This window comes from Lissotriton vulgaris, chromosome 5, assembly GCF_964263255.1.
Source record: "Lissotriton vulgaris chromosome 5, aLisVul1.2, whole genome shotgun sequence".
NCBI lineage: Eukaryota > Metazoa > Chordata > Amphibia > Caudata > Salamandridae > Lissotriton > Lissotriton vulgaris.
The window spans coordinates 1,923,112,487-1,923,140,066 of record NC_141693.1 but is presented as its reverse complement, the minus strand read 5'-3'; the positions used below and the strand labels follow the sequence as shown (position 1 = coordinate 1,923,140,066).

The window sequence follows — 27,580 nt, the reverse complement described above, 5'->3', positions numbered from 1 at the left end:
CTATAGGCTCGTTTAGCTGAAAATCCGAAGGGACTTTGGGATAAATTTTGGATTTGTCCGTAAAATCAAAGATTCCTTTTTAAACTGCAAGAAAGGTTCAACAATCGTTAGAGCGTGAAGTTCCCCAACCCTCCAGCTGAGGTTATCGCTAGAAGAAAAGCAATTGTCCATGACACAAACTTCATGTCAGCTTTATGGATTGGTTCAAATGGAGCTCTCATGAGATGGGAAAGGACCAAGTTGAGTTGCCAATTCGGAGGAGGAGGTTTCACCGGAGGAAAAACTCTGAATAGGCACTTCAGGAATTGCTTGATCACTCTCGCTGACCAAAGAGATGGACCAGAGGTTGTGCGTCTGAACCTAGAAATTGCTGCTAGATGCACCTTAATGGAAGAGTGTTGAAGACCTGATTTTGCCAAAGACAATATGTACGGTAAGATCTTATAAGGAGCCAAAGTAAAAGGGTGAAGATTTTGCTTCTGGCACCATGTACAAAAAGGCTTCCATTTTGCTCAATAAATCTTGTTTGTACTTGGAGCCCGAGCTTGGGATAAAATGTCCTTGCAATCTTGAGGAATATGTAAAGTATTGAACTCTCAAGCTGTCAATTGCAGGGAGCTCGGGTCCGGATGCATCACTTGGCCCTGGGACATCGCCAGCAGGGTAGGAATGGGATGTAGGAGAACCTGCTGACCCTGAGACAACAGGAGGAGCTCTGTGAACCAAAATTGGCGGGGCAAAGCTTGGGCTATTAAAATCATGGTGCAGGGTTCCGTCTCGAGTTTCCTCAGTATCCTTGGTATCAAAGGAATCGGTGGAAAGGCGTAAAGAAATGCGCCTGACCATGCTATCGAAAGGGCATTCCCCAACGACCCTCGATGGAGATATCTGCTTGCGTAGAGTTGGCTTTTCTTGTTCTCTGGGGTCATGAATAAGTCTATAAGAGGAGTGCCCCAACGAGAGAATATCCTTTCGAGAGTTTTCTGATCCAATTCCCATTCGTGGGAGACCGACCTTAGGCGGCTCAATGAATCTGCTTCTACATTGAGGGAACCTGGAAGATGTTCCGCTGAGAGAGAAATCTGGTGACGGATAGCCCATTCCCAGATCTCCTGTGCTTCCCTTGAAAGAAGTTTGGACTTTGTTCCACTCTGTTTGTTCACATAGTGCATGGCCATCGTGTTGTCCGTAAGCACCAGGACTGTGGAACCCCGAATCTTTGGGAGGAAATCTTGTAGAGCCAAACGAAATGCTCTCAGTTCCAGTAGGTTGATGTGCAAGGTGCGAAGCTCTGGAGACCAGTGATCGCTCACTTGAAGATCCTGTAATGTCGCCCCTCAACCTTCCAGAGAGGCGTTTGTGGTTAGAACTAACGGACAGGGAGGAACCGTGAAGGAGAGACCTTCCTCAATATTGCATGCCATAGTCAACCACCTGACTGCTTTCCTCATGATAGGAGTAATCTTTATCCTGTCCTCGAAGGACCCCTCTGCTTGATACCATTGCATGTCCAGTTGTTCCTGCAGAGGATGCATGTGAAGCCTGCAGTGCGGAATCAATGCAATGCAAGATGACATCGACCCTAGAATGGACTTGTACTGACGGACTGAAAGAATCCAATTCCTTTGAAATCGGTTGGCAGAAAGTATCAATTTGTTCTTTCTCTCCTCTGACGGGAAAGCCTTGCAATGGGTAGTGTTCAGAATGGCACCCAGAAATCTTGCCGACCTTGACGGACGAAGGACAGATTTGCTTCTGTTTAGACCTAGACCCAGATGACTGAAAAGTTGAATACAATCCTTGACTGCTTTTGAAGCTGTGTGAGAGGATGGAGCTTTTATCAGCCAGTCGTCCAGGTAGGGAAACACCTGCAGAGACTGCCTTCTGAGAAAAGCTGCCACTGGCGCCAATACCTTTGTAAATATCCGCGGTGCAGATCTTAGTCCGAAGGGTAGGACTCTGAATTGAAAATGGCTCTTGGCTACTGTGAAGCGAAGATACCTCCTGTGGGCCAGATGGACAGGAACATGAAAATATGCGTCCTCTAGGTCCAGAGTTGCCATATAATCGCCAGGATTTAGGAGACGCAATATATCCTGGAGAGAAACCATCCGAAAGACAGTTTTATGAGATAGGTGTTGAGCTCTCTCAGGTCTAGAATTGGGCGCCACTTTTCTTCTGTCTTGCCAACCAGGAAAAACCTGGAATAGAATCCTTTCCTGCATTGGGTCTGAGGAACTGATTCTATCAATCCTTTGATGAACAGTTGTTGAACTTCGAAATGCAGAAGATTTAGATGTTTTGTTTCCGTGGCGCGAGGAGCTCTGGATGGTGGCAATTTCTGAAACTCCAGTGGGGGGCCAAATTGAATGATGTTGAGGACCCACCGATCCGATGTAATAATTTTCCAGTTGTGGAGATAATTTGATATCCTGCCCCCCACTGATGTTATTAGAGGGGAAGGAACAGCAGACAGAGCCATGAAGCCCACTATTGTCTTTTAGATGTATCTCTTCCCTGACGTCCTTGTCGCCCTCTTGATGGTTGGCGAGAGAAAGACGCCGATTGACCTTGGCGCTGCAAATATTGGGGCTTGTATGACTGAGAGGACTGTGAGTACGAAGAGTAGCGTTGTTGATTGCCACCTCTGTACGACGAGAAACCTCTCCCTTTCGCACCCCTGGCAGGTACTTTGCAGTAATGCAATGTGCCTAAGGACTTCACCGTGTCCGTGTCCTTCTTGATGTCTTGAAGGGCATCATCTATATGCTTTCCAAAAAGCATTTCTCAGTCATAAGGTAAGTCCAAGATCTTATTTTGAACCTCCTGGAGGAACCAGGTTGCCCAAAGCCAGCCCTGACGCCTTAAAACTGCTGAACCCGCTAGGGTTAGGAAATCGGTAGTAGCTATGTCCATAGCACAATCTATCACCTCTGAAGATGAACACTCTCCTTCCTCCAGTATCTTCCAGGCCTCATCCTTTGCACGATCCGGAAGCTGGTCAACAAACGGGGATAAATCGCACCACATCTGGCGATCATATCTACCCAAGATAGCAAGAGCATTAGCAATCGAACCAGAAGGCTAGACATAGAGGAGAACCTTTTCCCCACATTGTCCAGGCGTCTCCCTTCTTTGTCTGGTGGTGTCGTAAGGGGCGCTGATGGATTTTTGGACTTATTCTGCGCCGCCTGGGAAATAACTGAGTCCGGCTTTTGTTGAACAGTCAGACAAGCAGGACTGCTTTCTGGAGCTTTATATTTCTTCTCCAGCCGGGGAAGAACAGGGATGACTGTAGCCGGATTCTGCATCACCTTAGTACCTTCCAACCACACATGTTCAATAATTGGTATTGAAAGGATGGGTTTTCTATAAGGCTCCTTGAAATCGTAGAGGTAACAATCTGACTGCACTGTTGTAATAGGAAGGCCAAACCTCCTGGACGCCCTCTCCATAAGATTATGGAAACCCCCAATGTCTGCTGGAAGGGAGGTAGCAGTATCCGGCACTGGTGAAGCTGGATCTTGAATAACATACTCGTCCCAATCTGGGTCATGGGATGGATCCACTTGATGATTTCAATGATTTTTGAGTCATTATCATCCTGGTTAGTCACCACCTTCTGAAGGCTTTCTCTTGGTTCTGGATCTGAAATACAAGAAACCTGAGGCCTCACTGCAACTGGAGTAGCAGTAGGAATAGATGGAGGAGGAGGCTGCTCTTGTTGGTCCGCAGCTTGTGAATGAAACCTTTTCCTGTAGTCCTGTAGCATCATCTGCAAGTCCGTTATAAGAGAGGGCGGCATTGCCACCATATCCTGACGAGATTGCTGTGGAGGCCTCTCCTGCTGAACAAAATGGCATTCTTCTGTATAGTATTGCTCAGAGTCTGAATCCTGATATTTCACCTGGAGTTGGGATGGGCTTTAAGCAACCCCATAAGGACCATCCTCATCATCATCAGACTCCTCCTCAAGAAGCAAAGATGGAGGTAAGGGTGTTACACGGCGAGGGGATGTCATCTCTGGAGTGATTTGCTGCCTCCTTATAGAGATATAGACTTTTTGAATCGTCGACGACCTCGTTGACGGACTCGTCGCCGATGGAAACGTCGACAGACTCGTCGTCGACGGACTCGTTGTCGACGGAGAGATGGACCTCGTCGACGGTGGATTGATCGTCGACGGTGTTATCGACGAGCTAGTTGTCTACGATGTCATTATCGTTGACCTCGAAGATGTAAACACCATCGTTGACGAGCAGGAAACAGGTACCTTAAACGTCGACGAAGACATCAATGCAGCCACCGTCGTCGAAGCTGCCGTCGACAGGCCCGTTGGCCTTAGCTGTAACTGAACCCAAGTCCTTTTTGGAAATCGTCGTCGACGTACCAGATGTTTTCGTCGTCGATGGACGTGGTTTCTTGTCTGATTTTCCTTCCTGAGGGACAACAGAAGGTTTCCTGAATCCCTTCTCCTTATCAGATGGAGGAGAAGCAATAGAAAGGCTTTTTTGTACCTTCTTAGATGACTGTGTCTCCTCAGCCGGTCCCAGCCTCTACTTTTCACCTCGGTGAGGAGATTGTTTGGGACTGAGCCTTTCAGACCTATCAGAGGTCTTTTGTAAGGCTTTAACAGGGGGCTCAGTAGATGTTGAAGGGGACGACCTACCCCTTTTCTTGGATCTTTTGGAGGACGCAGCTGAGGAAGAATCCTCACTGTCAGATGACAGAACCTCCTTATGCGACTTCATTTTCTCCAAACAAGTCAACAAGCGGCCTTCCCTGTCTCTCAAGGTCTTCGTAGAAAATGTTCTGCAGATCTTACAATCTGTGGCCTTGTGATCTGGGTACAAGCAGTAAATACAGTCTTTATGCTTGTCCTCAACAAACGACAGTGAAACAAATGTTACTGATGACCAAAATGTGTCGTTAATTTATTTTATTTTGAAGGAGGATTATTTTATATTTTAGATCTCCACAGAAATTAAGATTTTTTTCAATGCAAAATTTAAGACCTTATGTACAACAACAAAATGATAATTAATAAAAAAAACACACAAAAAAAACACTTTTTTTCAAAGTAGAAATATTTTTAGACTATTTGGACAACATATAATACATACATTCAATCATGCCACTCTCAAACCACGCTATTTACATATATACAAACACAACAAAAAGAGAACATATAAGTTGTTTCAACAATGTAATCACTTTGATTTACAAAGAAGCCTGAAAAATATTCATATTTTTTCAAAAACCATTCAAAAGTAAGTATCACAGTTTTTATATTTTAAGGCTTGAAAAGTCTACGCGTTTCGAACTCATATGAATAAATGAGTTCTCGTCAGGACCAAGGTCTGTAAAGAGAGAAAGGGGAAACTTATTGGTATGCTGTTTTTATTGCAACTACACTGCCTATCCCTACTGCCAGCTAATGCCTCTTACCTCTCAGTCACTAGGAGACCAGAAATACATGTGAAGATACCGGAACACCAAACCATCTGTCATGAGAAAATGTATAACATCATTATCTGCCAATGCCTAACCATTTATCACCACAAGCGTACCACCACTTCTCTCGTCATGCTTACATGGATATATGGAAGGTCCGGGCTCCGCAATGAGTCAAGGTGGCGGGCTCCGGCTGTCTGTGGGAAAACGGGACCTTGTCAGTGATCGGCAACTCAGAATTCAAAAAGCGGCGTTTTACCGAGAGGAGGGTGTATTCTCACCTGAAAACCGTGAATGTGTCCTGATAGCCGGCACTGATGCAAGGTCTCGTGGGACGCGTTGTCCGTGAGCGTTTGGAATGAATCTGAAAAAACGGGACAGAAGGAGCCTGTCAGCGAGTGTGCACCAGTTGTTATGGAGGTCTGAGAACACGCAGCTAAGGCGAGTCTTACCTTCAAACGGTCGCGTCAATACGGAGCAGGGTTCTATTCTTTCTGCCGGTCGTCCACAATGCGCGAAGCTTCCGGGTCCGCAAAGGATCCTGGGAGCTGGAGCGGATGCGCAGTGTTCAGTGCTTTCAATCTTTTAAAGGGCCCGAGGCTCGTCTAATGGGCAGTCAAATTTCATGAATGCGGTGGACTGACCAGTGATCTATTTTTTCTTTATCTCATATGATTTTATATGAGCCTTAATTTAGAGCAACAGGGAACCAGTTGTATAAGTTTATCGTTAACTTGATGTACAATGGTTTCTGGGAGTTGTAGTGCTCCGTTTAATATTTCCAATGACGACGATTTGTGAGAATTGTAAGTGTACTTGCGGTTGTCATTTTACGGTAGCTGCGTGGTCTATCTAGTAAGTGGTCATGTGAGATTGAATTGTGGTGACCAGGTGTCGACTGGGGACCCACGTGACGGGGCAATACTGATTAGCTTGTTGTGGTGTGGTTATAGTACGGTTGAGGTGCGAGTGTATGGGAGAATCATGGCTGGTGTCCTAAGCAAGTATTGATGTTTAGAGTTTAAACATTTCTGACATTTCGGTTAGCCCATAGAATGCTGTGTTGAATTTGACGATTAACATTGCTTCCATTTTTGTTAGTTTGGCGTCTAGGTTACCACCTCTAGTGTCACTTTCCACTTTCGCAATAACTGTCCAGATTACATCTGTCTCTTTATGTTGTTTTTCTTTCCAGTGATTTACCAGAGGAGCTGTGGCCACATTGTTCCGAATTCTTGATTTGTGTTGTTGTATTCGGAGGCGGACTTCTTGATTAGTTTTACCAATGTATGCCAATTTACAAGGACACACGATTCCGTACACCACGTTGCGTGATTTGCAGTTTGAGAACTTTTCATGTTTCCAACTGATATGGTTATACGTGAAAACAGATCCTTCAACCGTAGTATCACAGCATGTGCATGTGCCGCATTTGTGGTGTCCCTGGATTGGTGGAAAATTTAGCATAGTCCTCAAGTCTGGATTTGTTTTTTTGAGCAAAGCTGCTCTGATTAGTTGATTGGCGACACTGTAATTCTTTTTGAAAGCAAAAAGTGGTTCTTTATTGAAGGTTTGATCTAAATTACGCAGTAGGTGCCAATTTTGTTTCACTACTTTTTTCAAGGCGTTTGAATTAGGGCAAAATGTAGAAACAAAAACCAACCTGTCTGTTTCATTTTTTGCTCTTCTTTCAAGAAGGCTTTCCCGTGGCGTCCACCAAGCTCTTTTGGCTGATTTCTTTAGCAGTTTTTTTGGGTAGCCCCGTATTAGTAGGTTTTCCGTGAGTTTGTCTGCATGCTTCCAGTATTCTTCTTTGAATTGGCAATTACGTCTCAGACGTAAATATTGCCCATATGGGAGGTTTTCCTTTAGACTCCGTGGATGGTTGCTGCGAAAGTGTAGTGCCCTATTTCGATCGGTCGATTTTTTATATAATGTTGTTATTAATTCGCCTTCATAGGGATACACTTCTACGTCCAGGAACGGCATTTTTTCTGATGAATGTTCCATGCTGAATTTTATAGTTGGTACTCTATTATTGATCCAATCATGGAATCGTTCAAGTTCCTCTGTTGGTCCAGTCCATATGAAAAAAATATCGTCTATATAACGATACCAATGGGTTATCCATTGTATGTATGGATTGTTGTTATAGACGAATGCCTCCTCATATCTAGCCATGAATAGCACAGCTAATTCCGGGGCAAATGGGCATCCCATTGCCACGCCACCGACTTGGAAGTAGAATTCTCCATCGAAATTAAAGTAATTCTTTTTTAATGCGAATTCTGCAAGTCTCAAAATGAAGTCCGTTGGTATTGGGTGAGGTCTTGGTCTTTCCTCCAAAAATGCTTCAAGGACATAGATACCTTCATCTTGCGGGATTGAAGTATAGAATGAAGTAATGTCCATTGTGACCATTAATTGGGAGTTTTTTTCAAACTTAATTGTCATCAACTTCTTGATAAAGTCAGTAGTATCTTGTATGTGAGATTTGACTGTCAATAAAAAGGGTTTAAGAAAGAAATCAACAAACTTAGAAATAGGCTCCAATAAAGAATCACAACCAGACACTATTGGGCGTCCTGGGGGCGTTTTTTCATTCTTGTGTATTTTAGGCAATACATAAAAAAGAGGAGTCCTAGGATGTTTTATTTTTAGGTACTCAAACTCCTTTTTGCCAAGAAATCCCTGTTCAAAACCATCGTCAAGGATCTTATGAAGTTCATTTTTCAGTTCCAAGGTCGGATCTTTATTCACTTTCCGATAACATGTCTCATCATTCAGTTGTCTTTTGACTTCCATTTTATACAATTCTTTGTCCCAGATGACAATTGAGCCCCCTTTGTCGGCCTGCTTTATAATAACCGACGTGTCTGTTTTTAGATTGTTTAGGGCTTGTGACTCAGCTTTGGATAAATTGAATTCGATGTGCTTTTTCTTTTTCTCCATTTCCATGACTGCTGACAGTAGGGTCCGTTCAAAGGTGATCACCTCCTTGGGTATTTTACTTGTAGGTGGACAGAAAGATGATTTGTTCCTTAGTCCTGTTATTTCAAGCCTGGGTTGGTAGGGCTGCTCTGTAAAGAAGGTTTTTAATCTTATTTTTCGACAAAATTCAATGACCTCTGTCTTGAGTTTTACAAAGTCTGTATATTTAGTAGGGACGAATGTAAGACCTTTTGTTAAAATGTTTTCCTCTTCAGGTGTCAAGATTTTGTTAGACAAATTAAATATTGGTGACGGTACTAGTTTTTGTAGTTGTGTCGTCTTGTTGACATTTCCCATGTTTGGGGGGCGAAGCGAGTTTTTCCACGTGGTTTGGGTTGGCCCCTGCCTAAAAAAGGTCCTTGTTGTTGTTGTTGGAATCCCTGATTTTGTTGGAATCCACCTCTCCTATTATTATTTCTCCTCGGTGTGGGGTTGTCTCCTTCGTTCCCACTTGTCGACGACGTGTCTGAAAAGGTTGTGAATTTATTAAACGATCTTCCCTGGTATTCTTGTAGATGTTTTCTAGAATCTGGTTTGGTATAGAAGTCGGATTGTAAATACGGATAAACTTTTTCCAAGTTGAAATTTTTCTTGTCTTTTTCGAATTGCACCGTTTTTTGGTTTATTGTATAGTCTTTAAACTCTCCAATCTCTTTTTGTAATTTCTCTAACAGTGATTTTGAATCTGTGATTAGTTGATTTGTGGAGATTGCTGTTTCAAGTGCCTTTATTTCCTCCAATTGTGTTTTTGAGAGTCTTTGGGCGGTTTCTATTGTTAACAATACAGTCTTTATGCTTGTCCTCAACAAACAGCCTCTTCGTTGAGCAGGTAGCACAAGCTCTAAATAACGCCTTCTTCTCCTTTTCAGACATAGTAAATTTAAAGAAATGGAAAAAATTCCAAAACTGAAGAGAAATCTGAGCACAGCTCAGTGGAGACTCCCTAAGCACAACGTGCAATAGAAAATCTGAGGCTCTGAGGCTCTCTCAGGAGGGTTCTATGGGGTGAGGCTGCTCTGATTGGTTGTTGCAACATTTTTGGTCTCTTTTACAAATAGAGGCGGATAGGCTACAAAATTTGATGAGGCCTAGGCCTAGGTTTCTCTTTTGTACCTACCGCTATGGTATTTTCTTTTTACCGAGGCTCCCATTCTGACGACGGGGGAATGATACAAAGCATGGGAATCTATGAAAGTCCAATACTGGGGCAAATCAGATGACCCTGCTAATAAAAGAGAAGCTGGGCGCACGTGCCCTTATTCCATTTACCAGTGGTGGCTCCTCCGCTATGCAGGAGGAGCTTCGCTGCCCCTGCCAGCCTCAGATTTTGAAAAATAAAACGATAATAAAACTTGTTTAATATTTTTTTTTTTTTCTTTCATTTAATGCGGCTTGGGGTGGGGCTATCGTGGGCAAGTCAGGCTGGGGACTGGTTGTGCACTGCCTTCAGTGCATATGTGGGTTTAGCAAGTCGTCTCAGGCCGGCCAAACCCACATGCGCAGTGAAGCTTCTCCAACCAAGATGCATTGTCAGATTGGAGAGAGAGCAGGCAGAGGCTTGTAGTCTACCTGGGATTGCAAATCTTCGACACTCAGGCAGTCATGATAATGCTCTCATGCAGCGTCAGGATTGGTTGCGGAGGAGACTCTGCCTGCAGCCAGGAAGAAGCAGAAGAGCGGTGTTGTAGGGGGCACGATGAAGCAGGTAATTTCTTTTTTTTAACTGTTTTCTTTGCCCCTCCTACCGTCCCACTCACCCCGCCATTCTGAATACACACCAACCACTACTACCATTTACTGCCAGCACCCTGCATCTGTGCCATCATTTACTGTACTACAGGAAGATCCCACTTCAGTTCCAGCCTGCAACAGAAGCAGGGACATTGGATAACAAGCATTTGCAATGCAAACGGTCTCGCCTTTGGGACCTTATAAGTATTTAGCTATGCACATTAGCCTGGATGCTGAAACATCTACTGTTCTTTAACATGGAGGCAAAGTAAGCACCAAACTGCGTGATGGGCCTGGTATGGAAACTCATGGAGCTAAATATTGCCTTTCAGCTGGAAATGGTATAGTCCAAAGCTCTGTTTTTAATGTAAAATCAGGGCCATCGGTGGTCATATCACTGAAAATTCAAAATATGATTGTCTACGGGTGCATGTGGAAGACAATTTCTATGAACTGGAATCTAGAGAAGGCTTAAGTGATTCTGGTATTTTACTGACCTCTGCTGGTCGTTTTTTATCAAGAAAGTTAAATAGAGGCAGTTGCCAAAAAAAAAATAATAAAGTCCCTCAGCAGAAAGCAATTCAGGTATTTTACTGACCTCTACTGGTCCTTCTTTATTAAGACAGTTAAATAGAGGGAGTTTGACAGAAAAAAAGTCCCTAAGTGGAAGCAGACAAGTCCTAGGGCTGATCTTCAGAGCCCACAAAGTACATACACATATAAGTATATGCTAATATATAAGTATATACAAGAGGTCTTGAATGCTCGACCTAAAAATGGGGGCGCCATTGTTGAAACCTCAACCTACTCAACGATCTTCATCAGGTACCCCCCCCTCCATGAAATAGGCCCCCAATGCTGCCTCAACACGACTGCTCCCTCATGCGGCCCCCTGTCGATGTACACCTCCACAAAGGACATCATGTGGTATGATGTCACACCACATTGTCTTTTCACCCACTGAAGGTGAGGAGGGTTGATGCCTGCCCTGAAATGTGCCCTCCCTCACTCCAAAAGCTATACCACAGATGCCCAATTGGCCTGACAGGAAAGAAGAGGTGCCACATCTCAACATCAAGAAGAACAAAGGAGAGAAGGGAGCACCAAGGCTGTCCACAATGTTGAATCAGAAGATGCCTCATGCAGAAGAGGGGAAACATCCATTACAACTTAACCATTACATCGCACTACATTTACAACACTGGCATTACATCCCAACATCCTTTACAACACATGTCACTACAACGCATCCATTTCTTTGCATGTCACTACAACGCATGACACTACATTGCATGTCACTACAACGCAGGCATTACATTGCATGTCATTAGAACGCATACAATTACAACGCATAGTGCCCCTACACTATCTAACATTTACCCTACTGTTGACCCCCTGGAGTTAGAATAGTAATTTTTACCCCTACACTATCCAACACTTACCTTAAATGCAATGTAATGCTATGCATTGTAATGGTATGCGTTGTAAAAGTATAATGCGATGTAATGGAATGCGTTGTAAGTGTAGTTTACATCGCAATACATTTACAACGCAGGCATTACCTCGCAACATCCTTTACAACGCATGTCACTACAACGCATCCATTACATTGCATGTCACTACAACGCATGACACTACATCGCATGTGACTACAACGCAGGAATTATATTGCATGTCATTACAACGCATACCATTACAACGCATAGTACCCCTACACTATCCAACACTTACCCTACTGTTGCACCCACTGGAGTTAGAATAGTAATTTTTACCCCTACATTATCCAGCGCTTACCCTACTGTTACACACCTTGGAGTTAGAATAGTAATTTTTACCCCTACATTATCCAGCACTTACCCTACTGTTACACCCCCTGGAGTTAGAATAGTAATTTTTACCCCTACATTATCCAACACTTAACCTACTGTTGCACCCCCTGGAGTTAGAATAGTAATTTTTACCCCTACACTATCCAACACTTACCTTAAATGCAAGGTAATTCTATGCGTTGTAATGGTATGCGTTGAAAAAAGTATAATGCGATGTAATGGAATGCGTTGTAAATGTAGTTTAAAAAATTTTTATATTTGTATGCGATGTAAATGCATGCGTTGTAAAGGATGTTGCGAATGTAAAAAACTGTGTTATAAAGGTTTGCGTTGTAAAGGTATGCATTGTAACATCACACATTTGCAGAAGAGTTGTGAAGTCTCCTCATCCTCCGATCAGGTTTGATCAGGACATAAGTTCCCACCATCACACGCATTTGCACTGATATCTGTAACTGCATCCATCAGCTCACAATAGGCAGGCCACTAACGTGAAAACAACTCAGTTGTCAGGTGCCAGAGATGTAGACCTGTGAAAGCTCATTCCGTCTCTGAATACCACCAGCAGTGGGCAAATATGGACTTGCTACCTGTGAAAGGACTCTGGGGAAGAACAAGGACAGGGAGTGATACAGACACACCAGACTGGAGCTCACTCTCCTGCAATGAATAGTGTCAGCTGAGCAATGGCACACACTACCTCTAAATTTTGGAAGTAGGTGTGAATGACCTGATTTACAGACAGAGGACAACCAGCATAAAAATGCAATACACAAATGGGTTTACAAAGCTTAACAATTGCAGCAGCATCTCTTGTTTTGTTTAGTCTTAGGCTGACCTGAAATTCAGTTTAGAGCCCCAGGACGCTGCCGCAAACATACTGGACAGAGGTACAATAAATACAGACAGGCAAACCTATCAACATAAAGACGAAAGGAAAAGGTTAGACTATTGGAGAAACTGAGGGAACTCAAAGGAAAAAAAACAACAAACGTGAAAGGTGGATATGAGTGTGAAGTGGCCCGAGAGTGAGAAGCTAATGCAACTAACAAGACATTGCCAGGACAAGACCGTGAACCTTGTGTTCCATTAAATATGGCTCTCCAACCCTTAGCCCAGAACAAATAACCCCGGACCCAGGAAGTGAGTTACCATGGGCCAAATGTAGGTAAATACTATTTACCGATTCTAAAATACCCAATTTTACCGATTCGGTATTTCAAAATTGGTAAATGGTATGTAGGTATTGATTCGGTAAATTTTACCGGATCGGTAAAATTCGGTGATTACCGATTTGGTATTTACCGATTCGGTAATTCCCATTCATTCCTATGGGCCTGGAGGCCTGTAGAAATGAATGGGAATTACCGGTAAATACCGAATCGGTAATAGGGGGAAGACTTACAAGGGTGGCAGGGTGTCACATTTACACCCTGTTGCACCCCTGAATAGTGCATGGGTGCACATGTGGCAGACATACATGCCCTAAGGGCATGTATGTCTGCCACATGGCACTTTAAGAAAAGCACAAATTTGCTTTTTCAAAGGTTTTTTGATATTTACCACCAACTATTAGTTGGTGGTAAATACCGAATCCTTAACTCAGAAATGCACTCACTTGAGTGCTCCCTACATTAAGGATTCTGGGCCAGATGTAGGTAATCTGCATTTACCTACTCATTTAAGAGTAGGTAAATGGAATGTAGGTAATTTCACTTTTGAAATTACCGAATCGGAATGATTTGGTAATTACCGAATCGGTATTTACCAATTCGATAATTGCCATTGCTTCCTATGGGCCTTGAGGCCTTGAGGCCCATAGGAATCAATGCCAATTACCGAATCGGTAAATACTGATTCGGTAAAATTACCGAATTTGCAAGGGGGACAGGGTGTCACTTTGACACCCTGTTGCACCCCTCAATTGTGCATGGGTGCACATGTTGCTGACATACATGCCCTTAGGGCATGTATGTCTGCAACATGGCACGTTTTTTAAAGCAAAAAAAATGTTTTTTGAAGGGTTTTCATTATTTACCACCAACTTCTAGTTGGTGGTAAATAACGAATTCTTAAACCCTTGTAGCACTGATTACAGTGCTACCTACATGTTGAATTACAGAATCTGTAATTTTACCAATTCAGTATTTTACCGAATCGGAAAAATTACAAATTCGGTAAAATTACTGATTCTGTAATTTAACATGCTCCTACATCTCAATATCCAAATACCGGTCAGAAACAGCCGAAAATCGGTATTTTTGGCCGTTTCCGACCGGTATTTTGATACCTACATCTGGCCCCTAGTAATTTACCGAATCGCTATTTTAAGGAATCGTAATTTACTGATTCCTTAAATTACCGATTCGGTAAATTACCGAATCCTTGAATTTGTCCCCTACATCTCAAATACCCAATACCGGACGGTAATGGTCGAAATTCTGTAATTTTGGCTGTTACCGACCGGTATTGGGCTACCTACATCTGGCCCTAAGTACTGTGCAGTTAGTGGTATACTGATTACATTCTCCTCAGTTTCCACTAAGCTCCTGTCCATTGCTCCAACCCCCATGTGTCCACTGCTTTGTGGTCTGCCTGTACTTTTCATGAATCCTGACCGGTGCCCCTCCTATTGAGAATACTCCTCCCCCAACTGGATGTTGTCTATAGAAGCTTGACAGCATGCACCTTCTCACAACCTTTCAAACTTATCATATCCTTTCCAGAGCATTAGATATTGAAATTGGCCTCAAAGATACAGGAGTCAATGGCCTTATCTTCTTACTCAGGTGACGGGTCCAGTAGGAGCGGTGAGTCTTTACTAAGAGCCTCTGAAATGGCAAGTTTCACTCTAGATATATGGAATAGTGGATGGACATGCAAATGTGAAGTTGAAGATAAACTTACAGCTGCTCTTTCCACTTTTCCCAAAACTTTGAATGGACCTACAAAATTTAGAGCAAGATCCATGAATGGTTGGTAATTTGATAAATAACCACACCTTATTCCTTTTCTGATAATCGAGAGCCTTTCTGTAATGTTTATCAGGAAGCTGTTATAAGCTGGTATCACCTGCACCAGATGTTGGTGCGCTGCCTTCAGTATATCTTGAAGTCTGTGTAGAAGTGCAGTAACGGAGGGAACAGAAGAAATAATAACTTTCTGTGGTAACATCTGAGGATGATATCCATAGGAACAAAAGAAGGGTGTTCCTCCTGATCCCAAGTGATACATAGAGTGAGTTATGGGACGCAAATTCTGCTATGGATCTGCCACAAAAGCATGTTTTTTTTGTTCTAGCAGATCCCATCGGTTGCCACAGACACTGACAGCTCAGGGTCCAAAGATGCTAAGTGCCCTAATAGCAAATATTGGCAAAAAATCTGTTATATTAAACAGCTGCAAAATACACAGATTTCCTGACAAAAATAAATACATGCAGGGACAAAGTCAATATGTTTCTCTTTTGTACAAAAAAACCACACAAAGGAATGCACAATTTGGGTACACATGCACAAAAGAGCATTTACGCAAAACACCTGCTCTCTATCAGACATAAAGACACTCACACACAATAATAGATGCGTAAAGTACCACAGACCAAGAGTTCTACACAGTACTAAGAGAAAGAGTGATGTGCACCAGTGGAGTACCAGCGAATCGATGCATTTCTTACTTGAAATTACACTGGTATGCCACTTTGCATAAGCAGGCTGCGTCCGCATTACTGTGAATACACAACGGCAGCAGGCGAGCAACTGTTGTTTGCGGTGCTTCGTTTTTTAGATCTCTCCTGAGTCAGCGCATGCATTGCTCTGGTGAGATATTTAGGGCCATATTATCAAGAAAGGGCGATACATTATCGCCGCTTTTATTGGCAGAAAACTGCCAATAAAGCGGCGATAATAGGCTTGATAATATGCCCTTGTGAATTCCCATAGCAGTCCAGGTTCTGGTGTTAACCTGGGCTGCTATGGGAATTCACAAGGATCTATTATCAAGCCCATTATCGCCGCTTTAGCGGCAGTTTCCTGCCGATAAAGCAGCGATAATTTTATCGCCTGTTCTTGATATTATGCCCCTTAGTGAGTAGGTTTTCAAAAGTCCAACCACAGCTTTTTCGGTGGCATGGAGCGTGAGGTTACGTGCACAGGCACGAGCAGAGGCCAGGCCCGGACTGGCCATAGCGGGCAACAGGCAATCCCCCGGTGCGCCGCAAGGGTGGGGGCCCTTTTTGAGCCCCTATGGGGCCGAATTTGTTACAGGGCCGTTTTTGCAGCATAGCTGCAAAATCGGCCCTGCAACAAAATCGGCCGAAAACCGGCCCTAGCAAAGCGCTTGGCGGCACCTCCAACCCCCCTGAGTGGGCGAGCACTTTGCAAGGGCCGGTTTTGGTTCCCAGTCCGGCTCTGGCAGAGGAATTATCTGGCTTTCTTCTCGCTCTCCCAGCGGGTGTCTTGCTTGTGCTTTAACGCAGGGGCGGATTGGCACTGCGGGCATTCGGGCATCGGCCGAAGGGCCGGTGTCTCAGTGCCTTCTGTGGGCCAGTTTTTTTCTAGGAAAGGGGAGAAAAAAACTAGCCCACAGAGGGCACGGAGACAGAGAAATGAAAGCAGCTTCACTGTACAGCGATTATCAGCTGTAGCCTCTCCTTTACCCCCTGCCCTGCAAAGCAATCACGCTGAGGGTGGGCTGGGGAGGGGTGATTGTTTGCAAGAATCGACCTCCCTGGGGGCCAGGCCTTTCAGCCATTTTCCCCTCGGCCCCACTGGGGCCCACGCAGCCCAGAAACAGTGTTAATCTGAACACCTCGCCCACAGCCCTTCACATTCAGGGCGTAGTGGGCGAGAAGGATGGGTCTCACTGTGGGGGCCTAGTGATGTTTGGAACTCGCACCATCTTCACCTCAGCCTCTCCCTGGCTACCATGGATGACCCAGCAGCTGTGTTTTGTGCTCCCCTGCCTGGACATTGCCCTGAGGCCTGGAGGGCTGATTAATTTACTAATTGCAGGGGCCTTACTGCTGTTCATGTGCTCCTGAGTAGAAGGTCTGGGAGGGCTGAGTAGGTTAGTAATAGCAGGGGCTTCGCTGCTTTTCAGGTGCTCCTGCACTGGCGGCCTCGAATAATTTTGTGACAGAAAGGGGCCTTGCTGTTTTTTTTGTTGTTCAGAGTGTGGGCCATTGTCACCTTGGGCGTGTGCCCTGCTCAAGAACAGTATCTTCTCACTTTCATTCCTTGTCTATGCAAATGGTGTTTCACGGAAGGGCACGCCCCTTGAATGTGGGCCACGCCCCTTGAATGTGGGCCACTTTTTTCGTCAGTGCCCGGGCCAAATTGTGATCCCAATCCGACCCTGCTTTAACGCCCCTCCCCCTCCCCCAGCACAGAGCACGTCTCGCGGCCCCGGGTCTTGTTGCTCCTTCTCTCTGGCTATACCCTTAATAGTTAATACATACTCAAGAACTTCACGTTTAGTAAACAGTTCTAGCATTTACAAGTCAAATCCCGGCCCGTTACGCCAGGCCATCAGTCTATTTGTGGCTTCATATAGATAGCTACAATTATAAAACCACTCTACTGCTGTCACGGCTTGACCGCTGCTATCTAAAACCATGGGCATTTTAGGTATTCAGAGGTTGTAGGTATGAACTACTATTGACTGTGCGTAGTGTCAGACCTCTTTGATCAAACACCAGACACTCACTCTTTCAGGTTTCTGCTTTTCCGTCTTTCTCTTCCTCCGTCTATCTGCATTGTGCGTATTTCCTCACCACCTATCGGCAAATGAAATGTGATGCGAGGAAAAAGAAGTGCCGGTGGCCTCCACCGGTAAGCAACTACCGGCTCAAATTAGGCACTGACTGCGACTGACTTTCTTTTGTTATGCAGTAGATTTGCTCTTCTTTCCCTGTCTGCGCCCAGGTCCGTGCACCTCCGGATTTGCTGCAACATTCTTTCTGCTTTGTCCTCCACTTGTTTATTTCATATCTGTCCTTACAACAGAACTTAAAACAACACAATGAAGCTAATATAATACGGCTGAAAGAGTAAGGACATTTAGCTGAACCTTAACATTTTAATGAGCGGCTAAACTGCAGGTATTTTTCTGGGCTATGAATTCGTACTGGGAGAGCAATCTAGTTTCATGCAGAAAACTGAAAGAACACTCACCCCGAACTGCGCACATTTAAAACACCAAACAGGAAGGACGCTTACACCACCCACTAGCCCCAGCCAATGCACTCACTTACCACCGTTCTGGGCACCCTGCAAGCCAGGCATTCCAGATACCCCCTATGCACATCTGGAGTCCCTAGGCCACACCCAGAAAAACAAACTTTGGCATAGCCAATAGGTCTCGCCTTTGAGACCTTATAAGTATTTAGTTATGCAGCACAATATCCTTACTGCAACAATATTAACTGTTGCATGGCTAAACACTTATAAGGTCCGAAAGATGAGATCTATTGGCTATGCCAATGCTTGTTTATCACGAAATGAATCAAAGTAGGGTAAATTCCGGAGCGCCCTCACTGAAAACTGCAAGCTCACAAATCCCCGATCCCCTTTATTAAAACAGAAACACTCACGCTGGCGCCGGGCGGGCGAGGTTCACGAGGGCGCAGATCCACGCCAGTCTCACGAGGAGCTCCATGGCGGCGGGGCTGGGGGTTCCCCTTCCCGGTGGCGCTCGTGCTGTCAGGGTGGTGCGACCTGGGCTCCTTTACTCTTCAGAATAAGCCCAGAGGGGGATCGACGGGCAGAGAGTACCTAGGGAGGCTGGGCACGCCCTGTTTACTCTCCTAAACATTAACTTATCCGGGAATTTACCTCTGACACATTCCGAAAAGTCCAAATTATCTGTTTTATGCGCTTCTGACGGTTTTCCTAGAATTATTATTATTATTTTGTTGCTGCTGACCGTCTCCCCCGAATTAAGACATTTACAGGGCCTGCCCAGAGCCAGACTCCTGGCCGGTGCCTTAGAGAGACATCCCAGCCCTGCTTGGAAGCAGCAGATGCCAGGGTTACTGCCTGGGCACTCTCCCATAGTCTGGGGTGAGTGCAGCACGTGCTGCTCCAGTGCAGATGGAGATCACCATGGGCCGGGTCATCGGGCACTGTACAGGCTACTCTCCCATGGTTTCAACTACTGTGCTGTTGAGGGTCAGTTGTGTACCAGCAAAGGAGGTACTTCCGTCGCCTCAGGTGTGACCTTGGCAGCACTTGTGTGCTGTTTGGGGTCACCGGTGGGTCACCAGGTCAGTAACTGGTTGCTCTCAACGCAGGTCTAATGTTTACAGACTAGCACAAGATCTGAGGAATCTGAACAAACCTGGAGCAGTGCTGTCTCTCTTGCTGGGAAGATAAACTAAAAACTAAAATGTTTCAATAGTAGGCTATTATTGCAAGGAACATTTGGTTTTCTAGTACATTTTCCTATTATGCTGGCTAAAAATCCATACATTTTAAAGGGAATTTTGAAGAGAACTTCTTCAATTGTTCCAGTTCTATAGGGTTTGCCAAAGTACCAAGCAACGTTCTTTTTTTCTTCTGAAAGCAGCCCCCAATCAGGGCCGGCTCTAGGCTCATGGTGGCCCTGGGCAGGGAGCGTAGGTAGGGGGCCCGGATGAGGGGGTCCGGGTGGGGCGGAGCGCGCAGGCCAGTAAAGAGGGGAGGGGTCAGGGAGTTTAGAAGTGGAACAGAGCCAGAGGCCGCCAAATCCCTGCCAGGGGCCACCACGCAAATATGTATCCATACTCAGAGGATTAATATATTAAGGATATATATTGGTGTGGTGGCCCCTGGGGTTTGGTGGCCCTGTGCAGGTGCACAGCTTGCACATGCCTAGAGCCGGCCCTGCCCCAATAATCTACTGGAGGTTGTCACTAAGTCTCATGTGTAGATTCCCCTGCGCCTCATGTCACTGTGTGCAACGATGTGCCACCAGAAACCAGACAGCAGGCCTTTTTTATCCATGCACCCAGGATATGCATCAACATTCCTGCATCCGTCAGGACCGCCACACCGCTGCTGGGATTCAGAAAAGAGTTAACAACTCACCCTCTTTAAAGAACACTACATCACAGTGCATTAACCACCCAGAACGCAGCTTCTTCCTCTGCTATCACTCGTAGACTTTGTGCCGGTCTTTGACCTTTCTTATTGAACTGGTAAATATATAGACTCACATGACATATCCAGGATAAACATACATGTGCCAGAGGGTAAGTGCCTCCACTGCTTCAATGTACTTTTCATTTCAAGGTCGAGGAATGTGCAATCCCAGACTTTAGCAACCCTATGGGGCTTTGCCAGTCCCATTAAAGCCAGGATGCATGATTATCATTGGAGAAGACATAATGTAGGAAAGTGCCTCCTTTGGACATGAATAACCCCCACTTTTTTGCCTGAAAATGATCTAGTTTGGAGAAGGAATTACTGCCCCACCCTGAAACTGGTCTACACTAACATCCTGAGCCAGTATAAAAAAGACATCTTAGAGGCAAAAACATCTTACTTCTCCTCCAAAATCTTAGCCGCAGAAAACCAGTCCAAGGAGATATTCACCATCGTCCACAACCTAGCGTTCTCGGACAGAACTACTCTTAAGCCGGCCCCCTCCAAAGCACTCTGTTCTTCCCTCAACAACTATTTCATTCACAAAATCATCACCATCAAGGCTAACATCCCGCCACCCTCCTCCTCTTTTGTCGACCCCCAATGCCCCCCCCCTAAGGGCGAGCTTTCCTCACTTCCCCCTATCACTAGGGAGAGCCTGATCACCTTGGTTCCCCTGGTTAAATCCGGCTCTCCTCTTGACCCTTGTCCCGCTCACATTCTCCGCCATATTTTTGTTTCCTGTCCTGACCCTCCCCTTCATCTTCTTAACAGCTCTCTCGCTCAAGGCATCGTCCCTAAACCCTTGAAATCCGCCGTAATTGTGCCCATTTTTAAAAAAACCGGGGCAGATCCCTTTGTCCCCGCCAATTTCCGGCCTATCTCCCTCCTACCATTCCTGGCCAAGGTGCTCGAGCGCCACGTCACCTGCGCTCTGAGCTCCTTTGTGGAGAATCATGGTGCCCTTGCCCCCCGTCAAGCCGGTTTCCGCCCCGCACACTCTACGGAGTCCGTTGTCCTGTCGGTCCTGGACACCCTCAGGGAGGGCATGGACACCAATCAGCACCAGGCCCTTGTGCTCCTCGATCTCTCAGCCGCCTTCGATACGGTGGATCATACCATCCTCCTCTCCCGTATCGGAGCGGCGGGGATCGGGGGGACCGCCCTGGTCTGGTTGGCCTCCTTCCTGAGCGACCGCACCCAGGCTGTTCGACTGGGTGACTTCACGGCGGACGTCCGGAAAGTTCAGTGCGGGGTTCCCCAAGGTTCCTCCCTCTCTCCTCTCTTGTTTAACCTGTACATTGCTCCCCTAATCTTCTCTCTTCAACAGATGGAGGTCGGCGTATTTAATTATGCGGACGACTTCCAGCTTGTCTTCAATCTGTCTTCTCCTTCCTCTATTCTTAACTTTCAATCTGTTATGCTTCACATCAGGGACTGGATGAACCACAACCACCTTAAACTCAACCCCGACAAAACCGAGTTGGTGTTGACGGGTGGTTCATCCAGCCCCTGGTCCCCTCTTTTCTGGCCCCGTTCTCTTGGCCCTCCTCCTACCCCTGCTTCCTCAGTTAAAACACTTGGCATAAAACTTAATTCTCAACTCACCCTTCACTCCCAGGTTAGCTCTGTGGTATCTTCTTCCTTTCTTTCACTACGCACTATACGTAGGGTGTCCCGTTTCTTCACTTTCTCTGCTCTAAAGCTCATCATCTTGGCCATGGTGGTATCCCGCCTGGACTACGGCAACGCCCTGTATGCCGGCATCCCCGCCTACAGTCTGCGTCGCCTGCAACAGATACAAAACCAGGCGGCCCGCCTGGTTTTTAAACTCCCCAAATTTCACCACTCTACTCCGCTCCTGAAATCACTTCACTGGCTCCCTGTGCGAGCCAGAATTGAATTCAAGCTTGCTTCCATCACCTTCCGGGCCCGACACGGACTCGCACCTGAATTCATCTCCTCCGAGATTGTCTCCTATGTCCCCACCAGGGAACTTCGCTCGTCCTCCCAGTCCCTCCTCACCATCCCACGCTACCGGAGAAAGAAGTGGGGAAGCTCTAAATTTGCCACCCTCGCCCCTACCCTCTGGAACTCCCTTCCCCTTGAACTCCGCACCATCTCTCTTTACCCACATTTCCGTAAACAACTTAAGACCTACCTATTCACGAAATCTTTCGAATAATAACTCTCCGGTTCCCCCAGCTTTTTAACTAGGATCCTGTCAGTAACAGCGCCAAGAAACCGCAGGTATACGAGCGCTCTATAAGAAATTTTAAATTCAAATTCAAATTAGTTTTAACTGGAAGTGCACAGGGTCCCTGTCAACCAGGTCCTGTTGTGTAGTTCCTATAAACCTACATAGGATCTGCGCATTTAGACAACATACACTGTGGGTATGGTGTCCAGACTGATTCCCGCCACCCCCACCTAGTATGTTAGCCTGTATACGAGCTAGCTCACAGTGCAACTGTAAATCCCTTTTACCAAGAAGACAATAGTTCTAGGCAACTATCGAACATGACAACTCTGTCCCGTCTGGGATTGTGAAAACAGTACAATACTTTTCGCTCAGTCACTCGTGCTCACTTTGTCTCAGAGAGATACACAGAATAAAAGGTGGGAACATTTTTCAATATGCATTTAATGAACCAGCGTCATTCTAGTGTAAAATAGGTGTGCTGAAACAACCATTAGACAGAAACAGATATAAAGTATTATAAGCACCGACAGAGTAAAAGGATGGTAGATTTCTACAATATTGCTTCTATGATGAATTCAAGCAAGTAAAAAAAATACATGACAATAAAAATGCATACTCCTACGATGCAACCCTATCTAGATGTACCTTAAGTGTACTTAGCATGTATGTAGGTGTGGAGCAACGAATCCCTCAAGGGTGAAGTCAACCCCATTACCTGAAGTCAAAGACTGTGGGACCCCGTCTTGGTCTCTAGATGGCCACCCCACAAGGGATGTCAGACCATTGCGTGCTGGAGTGTCTGCGTGCAGGAACCTCAGTGTCTCGTGTCAGTGTGTCAGCATGGAAGTCCTTTTCTCCTCTATTGCCTCAGCAAAGATATGGTGTTTATATACCCAAACGGGTTTCCCCAGGGGATATACCTTGCTGTGTTGTGTCGGACTAGGATGACAGAAGGAATGACCCTTATACATAGTTATTATGCAGGAGATGGTAGTCCTGCTCTGATTCCAAGAATCCTCATGCATGAATGAGGTTAGTTTTTAGAGAAAACCCCATGTCATTAAGGCATTACCGTAACTAGGTAAAAGGTCAGTACTGAGAACCGTTATGTAGTGTAATGTCAGGGGAACGTAGGTGAAAGGTGCATTCACTACCTGAGCCTTTATTGGGGTACCTGTATGAAATAAAACACCCACGCCTCATCCAACTGGACGACAAACTAAAAGTAAGGTCTACAAATGTATTTCTAAAAAAGATAACATACGCAGATAACTAACAAGTCCATTAAAATGATAAAACATTCATAAACCCTGCTAAAATTCGAGCATAAGCCTAAGAAGTCTAGTAATATATGTTCATATGTATGGCCTGAACAACTATGAGTTCTTGAAAGCCATGCTATTCAACAAAAAAATGTCTATTGTTTTAAATTCCAAAATGTGGTTGTTTTGAAAAAGGCCAGATTTTTTCGAGCGCATGATTATGTGTCCTGGCTGAGAGACACAACATCACTGTTGCATGCCAACGCAGATGACGATCCCTGCAACTCCTCACAGATAAGGTTGATCGAGCACAGATGATCGAGCACAGATGATCTTCTGCGGTGCCCACAGCCGATGCTGGGGAAGCCAGTATAGTATCTGGGGGGCATATTATCAAGCATTTTGCTTCCCTTTGAGCCATTTGTGTCTGCTTTTTAGTTAGATTATATGCAGAGAATAGGGAAGTACTGTTGATAAATCACCTAGGCACATAACCAGCGCGCAAAGATTGCAGCGTCCAACTTAACATCATAATAGAACGTAGTTGAGACTGTCCTTGCTATAGTATGAACACATTCTGTTCTAGTATATCCATAGAAGAATGCAAAGTTGCCCAGTGAATAAATCCAGGATGTTAAAGTTGTCATACCATTATCGACAACCGCTTAGGCCTTTTCCAAGTTAATTCTGTCAATTTCACGAATTCTCTCTGCGGCTTCTTGTTGAGAGATTTTCCAGATTTCATTATAGGCAGCATATAAAAAACGTTTCTGACACGGTTTACGGGGTCCTAATAGAAAATCCCTTAGATCCACCTAATCTGAGAGTAAGGATGAGTGCTGTTTCACTTGGGACAGTGTTGAGGTGTTCAGCCAATCGAGGCATATTTCCCAACACTGTATCAAGTCACTACCCCCAGATGTTCTCTTTGTACATAGCATTGGTCCGACCTATGGATACTAAACCCTTCGGTGGTACCCCTGAATCTTGATTGACATCTATTTGTGTCTGTAGACCAAACTAACCATCCCTTCCATTCGGGGTCTGATAAATTGTTTGAAACGGTGCGGATGATATCATCAACTGTATCCCCACCCTGTGTTGTACAATTTTGCCACCCCTCAAAGTTTGTAGGTGAAGGAATCCGAGGTCTGTTAAAGTCTTTGTTCTTGGCTATTCCAAGACAAGATGTCTGTTGCACAGTTTTGTTTAAGAAAAATTATTTGTTGCTGAATGAGGCATGTTCTAAATAGTGCCTCCGTCCCCTGAACTTGCCATTCCTTTGAACCCCCGACTGATTTTATGTCTATAGTGTCTTTCGCTGGTCAGGCAGTTGGGAAATAAAGGATGCATAGTAAATCTGTTTAGTGTTAGTCACCATATTTTTCTGTGCAGTTGTAGGTGCGACCTTATAGTAATATGAGGTTGGGTCTGAAGTGTTAAACCCTGAAATACAGGCAAACTTCTGTGCAAATGTTTTTGAACTACCTTTTGGTGGAGTAGGGCAATGTTCCCATTGGTGGTATGTGAAAATAGTAAAATGGGATACATGTTGATAACAGTACATGGCGTCAAAATCAGATGTGCCCTCTAACATTTCAGTGCTTGACAATGCAGAGGATTGTTCTAAATCAGATAACATGTTATTTACAGCTTCAAAATCCCAATCATCAGAAAATGTACTGGAGGTAATGATATCATTCAAAGAAATTTTAAGCACATGAGGTATTTTCAAAAGCTCTGTAGGGGCAAATACATCATAATCAACCTTGTCCCAAACTATACCATCAGGAATTGTAACAGTTGTAATGTTCACTATGGACCGGTCTCTTTGTTCACAATGTGAAGATGTATGAGGTTTCAGGATTAAGTTCACGTTTGAAACTGCAGAGCGTCCTGGGAGCTAGTTACCATTCAAAATCAAGCAAAAGACTGTCACTAGGCCAATTCAGAACAGAAAATACAGTATTCCAGTTATTATCCAGAGCTGGTGCCATGGTGAAACCAGGTAAATCTTTTTCAGAAATGTGTAGAAATCCTGAAGTTTTTGCTTACGGGAAACTGGATCTGGCATTGACTCAGGTTCACTGGGATCAAGCGAGAAGGAATCAAAATCAATGAAGTAGCCAGATGCAGTCCTATCTATCTTTGGTAGCCCAGCAGGTTTTTTGAACTGGCAGACGTTTCTTGTAGAGGCATATTAATGTAGATATCAGTCTTCGGTTGAATTGATATTTCTGTTTCATTTGAATTCTGATGTTCAATTTGAACAGGAACAAGTTCCATTTCATTGTTGGAAATTCAATTTCTTTGTATTGGTGACTCTTCAAATGTTATGAGCCTTTGTCTGAACTTCCTGTATGGTAGCGAGAGGAGAGCATCGGCTACCCAGGAGCCCAAGATGACTACTATGCAGTATCAACACGGAACAAGGTGTCAAACAGGTTGCGTTTTAGCACCAACCCTTTTTAATCTGTATATGTGTGATTTAGTTCCTGCATTAAATAAAGTTAACAGTCATGCTCCCAAATGGGCGAATCAATACATCTGTTCTCTGCTGTATGTGGATGACATTGTCTTGCTCAGCTGGATGCCAGTGGGGCTTCAAAGATTGTGGGACGCCCTAGCCACGCACTGTGAGGCAAGATCAACTATGAAAAAACAAGCATAGTTATTTTTGGTCGGAAAAGATAAAACAACACCTCTGGCACCTTGTCAACAATCGAATGACCATTGAGAACAAACATAAATATTTGGGCTGCTGGCTGGATAACAAAGGAGGTCATTTACTACACATGAACTCACTAAAACCAAAAGTAGCCTTGTTGCAAGGTGCTTTTCGGACAATATCCAAGGGCAAAAATACTTTCTCCTTCGAGGCACTGTTGCAAATTGTATCTGCAAAACTGGTCCCAACACTGTCCTATGGCGCAGAGGCTTATCCGGGAAAAATTGGGGCCTTTTTTAACAGGGCATAGAGCGCAGTGTGCAGGTCTTTATTTCAACTGCCAGGTAACACCTTACCAGCGCAAATTAGGTTGGAGTTCACATTACAGGATCAAATGCTTGTACATATGGCCAGCATAAAAGCAGCTCATCTGGCTCGAACTTGCGGGTTTCGACAACACAAAACACTCATATGTCTGGGTGCAAGCCCAAGACATAGCCCTGGTTCAGACTCAATCAAGGGAGCTATGGCATTTGAAATTACCTCATTTACAGTTTAAAACACTCCTGGATAGAAATGTAAAAAGGATATCGTGGAAATCAGATCAAAGTGCATTTGCTAAAAGTAAACACGCCTACCTGGTACTCGGTAGCTACGACAGAAAGGGCCCGCAAACATATATTAACAAACCATTCTCCACCATCATAAAAAGAAATTTCTGAGGATACAGATGGGAACGTTTGCATCTATAGATCTACTCCCATCATGGGCATGGGAGTCAACAATTTGTCGGTTGTGCAACCTATTTCAGGAGTCAATAACTAATTTACTCTGTATCTGTCCCATACGTCTGGCTGAGCGCAAAAGATTTCTCAGGCTCATATGGATCAAGGAGGGTACAAGGACATTACTGCCTGCTGTTAGTTTTCTACTGAACAATAAGCAGCCGCAAGTGATCGCAAAACTAGTAAAACTTTTAGGATGCGTGGAGAGGCAACTAAAAATAATCTCTGAATCCCAAAACGAAGAAGTGGAGGTTCTCTGAATATTTGTACTTTTATTCAATTAATTTCTAATGCATTGAAAGTATAGTTTTTCTTTCAAACCAAAGGTATTTTTTACTAAGTTAGCCATTTATCCTTGAAACGTATTTTAACTGTTTTTACCAGTGAGTCGTGCTGATGAATTATGTATTACTTGTTAAATTATGGAGACCTTTGAAAAATTGTGATAACAAGTATCACGTTAAGGTTATTCATAATTTTAGGCACTTTGATAGACTTTACTGTCTAAATAAAGTATAATTTTTTTTATTCAGT

The 27,580-nt window shown here is 44.5% G+C and overlaps 1 protein-coding gene across 1 annotated transcript in view; it reads right to left on the bottom strand.

Moving 5' to 3' along the window:
• Positions 1–18,745, bottom strand: part of LOC147717735 (complement C4-B-like) — a 643,152-nt gene extending 624,407 nt beyond the window's left edge. Inside the window, exon 1 of the mRNA XM_086919877.1 lies at positions 18,598–18,745. Coding sequence (XP_086776003.1) covers positions 18,598–18,662 — 65 coding nt within the window. The 5' untranslated portion in view covers positions 18,663–18,745. The remainder of the gene's footprint in view (positions 1–18,597) is intronic.
• Between the last annotated feature and the right edge of the window lie 8,835 nt (positions 18,746–27,580).